The sequence below is a fragment of the Trachymyrmex cornetzi genome, unplaced genomic scaffold (genome assembly GCF_001594075.2).
Source record: "Trachymyrmex cornetzi isolate Tcor2-1 unplaced genomic scaffold, Tcor1.1 scaffold214, whole genome shotgun sequence".
Classification (NCBI taxonomy): Eukaryota; Metazoa; Arthropoda; class Insecta; order Hymenoptera; family Formicidae; genus Trachymyrmex; species Trachymyrmex cornetzi.
In genome coordinates this window covers 57,269-63,672 of record NW_017296782.1, presented here as the reverse complement: position 1 = coordinate 63,672, position 6,404 = coordinate 57,269, and the positions used below count along the sequence as shown (strand labels likewise).

The 6,404-nt window shown below is 35.6% G+C and overlaps 1 protein-coding gene across 1 annotated transcript in view; it reads left to right on the top strand.

The window, feature by feature from the left end:
* Oatp74D (Organic anion transporting polypeptide 74D) overlaps positions 1-6,404 on the top strand; it is a 75,319-nt gene that overhangs the window by 65,126 nt on the left and 3,789 nt on the right. Inside the window, exons 8-9 of the mRNA XM_018505843.1 lie at positions 4,552-4,716; positions 5,975-6,170. Coding sequence (XP_018361345.1) covers positions 4,552-4,716; positions 5,975-6,170 — 361 coding nt within the window. The remainder of the gene's footprint in view (positions 1-4,551; positions 4,717-5,974; positions 6,171-6,404) is intronic.

Genomic DNA, 6,404 nt, shown 5'->3' with positions numbered 1-6,404 from the left:
AATTTAATGTACTTTTCATAAAATTTTATTAAAAGTACATTAAATTTCATAAATTTAATGTACACGTTCATTACATTTAAGTAACTACTGTAACTTAATGTTCAGTTAAATCATTCATTACTTTTAATTTTGTTCATAACCACCAGCTTCATTTACATGTAAAGGAAGCTCGTGGTTACATTTCTAACAGTGTATATAAATTAATTTAATGTCATAAAATTGAATTTAATTTATGTTACTTAAAAATACATTAAATTTCATGACATTTTTAATAGTAGTTAATCCTGGAATATTATGTCGGATAGAAGACTACTCTAAAAACAGGCCGCTCTAAAAATATCTCAACAAAAAATTGAAAAAGTAATTGTAAAAAGTTTTTTTTTTAAGGGAATTAATATGAATTTATATTTTTCGTAGTGAAGAATCGGAATTTTTTGTAACTGAATTTTTATTTTGGAAACAAAAATCTACTGCAATATTAATAAATAGTAAAACCCAGGTTAATACATTAAACGAGCTATAGTTAGGTGTACTAAATAATATTTATTAATCACAAATTACAATTTTCCGACAAATTATAAGTTTCAACGGTACGTTTCGACTATACTTAGTCCTTACCAGTCGCAAATTACATAAATACCTAAATATCTAATTATATTAACATATTATGAGGATCATTTCACGTTCGAGTTACAATAGATAATATAACAGATTTCTAAGAATCATCTCATCTTCGTGTTACAAAGGACGCAACCACCTCGTTTAATGTATTGACCTGGGTTTTACTATTTATTAATTTGTTGTAAGTTATACGAGCGAAATGAATTGATATTATTTATATTGTAACTACTGCAATATTCTCCGTAAAATCTATGTAATATTTACGTTATTGACAAATAATCATATTTTCAAAATTGCGAACAGTTTTTGATAACGCAGTAATAATGGTCGAAAAAGGGCAGATGCGTAAGAATAATTTTTATAATTCTTATAATTTTAAAAAGATAAAAATGATACATTTTTATAGTACGACATATTTCCCAGACAATTTTCCACACGATTTGCGAAAACGTTCGTCTTAATTATCGCATACCGAGTTGCTGCGTAACTAAGCGAGAACTTAGCCCGTTTTGATGTCGAAAAGCCTGAAATTGTCGAATGCTCCTTTAACGGAGCCTCGGGCGCGGATGATGCGTTCACGCGTGCGTCGCGTAAATGGCCGTGTATGTTGCGTGCGTGTACGCGCCGGGGAACGTATACACGCTGCCTCAGCCGTCGCCGCTCTTTGCGTGTGTGCGTTAATAATAATGACTGACCGACTCGTGCACGAGGTGGGGCAAGTTCACGGTCACGCGTCGTGCATAGAGGCGGTGGTGGACACGCACGCGCGTACGTTTTGCGCGTGCACACGGACTAACGTACGTGTGTCTCTCTCACTTCGGATTCTTTTTTTCCGTTTCCTTTTCTTTCCTCTCCTTTTTTTGCGTTCTGTGTTCTGTGTTCCTCTCGCTCTCTTCCTTTCTCTTTTGCTCATCTCTCTCGGTTGCTCTGTACGAGTGAATTCGCTACGAACCGCATTACAAACACCGTCGCACTCAATTCGGCGGATCGCCTACGTGCGAGCCTTTTTAATGTCTAACTTTTAACCCGTGTCTCTTCTAATGTTTTATTTATTGTCGGACATTCTGTTATTTTCTTGAAAGCGTTCCTTCGCATATTTATAACGAATATTTTAGTACCACGTTTCAAACATAATTTATTTCTGAACGTTCTACGCATGTAATCGTAAAGCCAAGTAAATCAATTTATACAAAGGCGCAAAAAGATTGCGACAGTGAAAAATTATAACTATCATAGCTGTAATGAATATATAGGGTACCGCAAAAAACGTCATAACATTTAATTTTCAAGCTTTGACAATTAATTCTATATCAGTTCTGTCAATTTTATTAAAAATAAATATATTTAATTATATTAAATTAAAATAATAAGACATTTTATGCACCACCTTGTAATCAGATATGTTGAATTCACAATAATTAAATTTGAAAGATACAACTGAACCGTTCTGCAATATTTAAGTTTCATGACTGGACTTACAGATATTCAGTAGATACTCGAATCAAATTCAATTGTTGTTCAATTATTGCGCAATCACTATAATCGAGCGCAATTATAAAATAACACTTTTATATATATATATATATGCATTTATTTATACATAATACGATCTCTTATTGATTTTATCGATTTTCAATGTCTTTCGCATTAATCATTAACTTAATGATGTTGGTGGTTACAAAATTAGTGAAGTAAAACATTTGTCAGTAAGAGGATATATTTTTTAACATACGATAACGATCGGCGTCTCACGTTCGAACCTTTAAAGGGTACTATGTACGTGCGCGATAATACTCCGAGCGCAATGTTAGTCACGTTTGTCTACTCATGGTCTGTAGGACGTCCCTATGCGGAGTTGCCACGACTGGCCTCTCCTAGTTGGCCTCTCACGGTAGAAGACTTCTAGGCAGTCCTAGGCATCCTAGCTGCGTTTGCACGCACAAGGTTACGCATATACTATACACTTTCTACAGTCTCATGCGAAAAAGACGCTCAACTCGTTCAAGCAGATAAATTAAATCCTTGGCAGAGGGAGATCGAAAGTATTTATTCAGCTTCTTTTTGCGTAAATTACAAAATGATTAATTTAGCTTTTAATCTGCTCTTCGTTTTATAACAATCAGATTTTTTAAAGCGATGAATCTTTTTCTCGAATTTTTATTTTTACAAATGAAAATGAACAATTGTATAGAGCTTAAAATGTTGAAACTTTTATTCTTAATTCTTAATAAAAAAGATCTTTTTTAATATTTACAATATTTACTTTAATATTAATACCTTTAATCTTTCTTTCTTCTTCTGGGTAATTTTTAGAGAAACTTTAAGGCTATCTTATATATATGACATAATATAATTTAAAAATTAATAAATTATTAAAATCATTGTTTTTCTATTTGATATTTTTCAAAATCAGAAAGGAAACAAATTCATCCATAGAAATATTTAACATATACCATAGTTTTAATAGCATTTAATAGAATCAAAAATATATATATTTTGTATGAAATTTTTTAAATAACGTTTCTATTTCTAAATGCTATAGCATACATAAAATGATAGATGTTTTCTATTTTGAACTTTATAACAATTTAGTAACAAGAAGAGAAAGACAATTGTGAACATTTCTCTCATTAGAATCGACTGCAAATTGATCCGAGAGGTGTGTAAATGCGTTTGCCGAACTTCAAGAATAATTTCGTGCATTTCAATCGTGACAATGTCGTTCCCTTAATCGTCTGGAACTAGAATGCTGGCGGTCTATAGTTTCTGAGAGAGCAGGTATATACGTTTCAATGGGTCAATACGTTCGGTCGGCCAAGCCATGTACCTCCGTCTGGCCAAGAGCGTGTGTAAAAGTCCACGCGCGACGCATCGATCTTCACCGATACGTACGTTACATTGATTTCAGCGAAACTGCTAGTAAATGTAGTCGTCGTCGTCGTCGCCGCTGTCGTTAAAACTGAAATCGCTTGAAACTGTCTGCGAATCGCTCAGTGTTTTATAACGCAGAATCGAGTACAGATCGTACTGCACGGAGCCTCGTCCCTTTCTCCTTTTCCCGGCGCGATCTCTTCCTCCATCCTGTTCCCACCTCGACCATCTTCGAACCTTTTCGCATCCTCTCGAGGAAGAACACGAGAGGAGAGACTCGATTACTGGCTAATTAGCTCGCCCCTCGTAATCGAGCTCGTAAATATACGGCGGATCGGTAGACCCGGCAACTCTGTCAGATTCGCAGAGGATGAGTATATACGGCTGTTGCACGTATGTACGGCTCGAAGGGACAGAGGGATCAGGCGAGACCGGGACCAATAAGAGATAACCGCGGCCACGCGTGCATCTCTCGCCTTGCCTTGCCTTGCCTTGCCTTGCGATGCATCTGCGGAGCCGGATTGCGACTAGGACTATCGCTAAGGGGGCCCTGCGTAACCTTCGCCCATGAAACGTGTAACACCTCGAGTCGATGACCCGTACACCCGTTGCACATTAATACGATGGTGTGAGATCTCGTTTCTCTCATTTGCCTAAGGAACATAATTAGTAGGACATTTGACGTGAAACTTTCGAAAATTTCGAAAGGACGTGGCGTTCAATCAAGCGTTTATTCGTTATGTATATCTGTTATCTGATACCTTGTATATGTCGACTGATTTATTGCTATTAGGTTGCTTGATAGATTTATATCTATTTTCCAGTGATTTATAGGAATAGGAAGATAAAACGCAATTTACATTTTAATCAATGACAAATATTTCTTCATTACTCAACAATGTCTGGTTGTCATATTACAATTCTCTTTTACTCCACCTGTATCGGAAGTCGATGACAACTTTAATAAACACGCAGGAGTATAAGAACTGATCTGATATTTATTCTTGTACCCACACGCACGCATTCCTGCATTAATTTCAACCGTTTATACTGTTGCAGATTTTCCCAGTGCTGTAAAAAGGCTCTTGAAAAATGACATTCTGATGTTCAGAACTGCAAGTAGTGTGTTACACATCCTGCCGATTGCTGGTCTCTACACCTTCCTGCCAAAATATCTCGAGAGCCAATTTCGTCTACCGGCTCATCATGCAAACATGATCTCAGGTAATTATCGCGAATGAACATGCGAGTGGTACCCGGGCAACCCCGAAACGTATCCCCAATTATATTACTAATGACATGCATACCGTGAGAGATGAATCGTGTCCAGAGTAACAGCGACGACATCGTTCCCGAAAGATCGGGCGTGCGACGTCGCAAGATTTCGCCGCCGGATGTCCGTCGCGATTACGACGCAAAGTGGATAATTTGACGTAAACGTCAGAATGGTCGTGTCATTTCGCTCACGAAAAAGAATTATTCTCTCACTTCGTTCATCGTGCAGGAAGTTGCAACAAAATCTGTTGGCCAATCAAACTGAATAATCTAGCATTATTACTAATCCCTTGACTTAAGAAAACATGTAATTTTCAGCGACATTACGTATTTCTGTTTCTTTTTTTTCCTATTTTTATGTGAAAAAATTGGACTTACAATGAATAAATAATATTAAAACGGTGTAATAAAAGATGCCAGCAGCAGCGGTTTTGCTGCGTGTGTAACGATAATGGATAGTTCGACATAAACGGTAGTACGAACTCGCGCGTATCTCGGTATTAATTGTACAGTATCTTATTTTACGTGCATGCGCGTGCTAATTTATGATATTGTCTGCCGAGTAATTGGCGCCGGCTGTAGAACAAGGCTGTGCCGTTTCTACATTCTACTATCCGTCATTCTACGCTCGCTCGGATATTATTCGAATATACAGCGAGTAATTTGACAGAACTACCGCTGTTGCGTTGTTGCTACTGAACCGATTTCGAATTATTTCGTAGCTGCTCGCGAAAGAGATATATTAAGCTGTTTAAAATACGAGTAAAACATTTTAATTCTAAAATATCACGATAAATCTTCATTTATTAATTATTTTTTTATATTTGTGCTATTTTTTTTAATTATTGAAAACGTGAATGCTTTATTTTTATGATAAACAAAATGAAATAAACTAAACAATAAAATTTATTTAACATATTGGATAAAATATTGAATAACGTACATAAAAAAAAGTAATAATATTATGTAATTGTTAAATTCTTTTTACGTAAATATAATTGTATTTTACACTATTTATTGTATCGAGATAATTTAGAAAACAGCGTATTTCTATTCAACGATTGTGTTGATTTTTATTAATAGAGTCTATTTTAATAAAGTGATTATCATCATCCTTGAATTCCCATGACTAGATTATGACGCAGAACATGAATTGCCAGGTGAATGGCTCTGAATGATCGTATAATGAGCACGATTTTTTGCGCAGGTGTTGGTGGGATCCTAGTGATGGGATTGGGCATCATAATTAGCGGCGTGTTTATCTTGAGGGCGAAACCCAATGCTAGATTCGTCGCAGCCTGGATCGCCTTCACCGCGGTCGTTTACGCGATCGGCATGGGTGTGCTAATGTTTATTGGTTGTCCGATGGATGACTTCGCTGGACTTGTGTCACATTCCGATGGGTAAGTGATTTCATCCAACAGAATTTAACGAATCGTCGTTCACTATTCAATAATAATTACATTCAACGCGGATGTCATTGAAAGAAGTCATTATATTACGAATATATAAATAAAATTATTGACATACAAACGTATGTATATTAAATGAAGGTAATATAATATATTAAATATAAATTTATAATAATATATTAGCATAGTTTTCTATTAATTTTATGTTCACTATCAAGGATAACA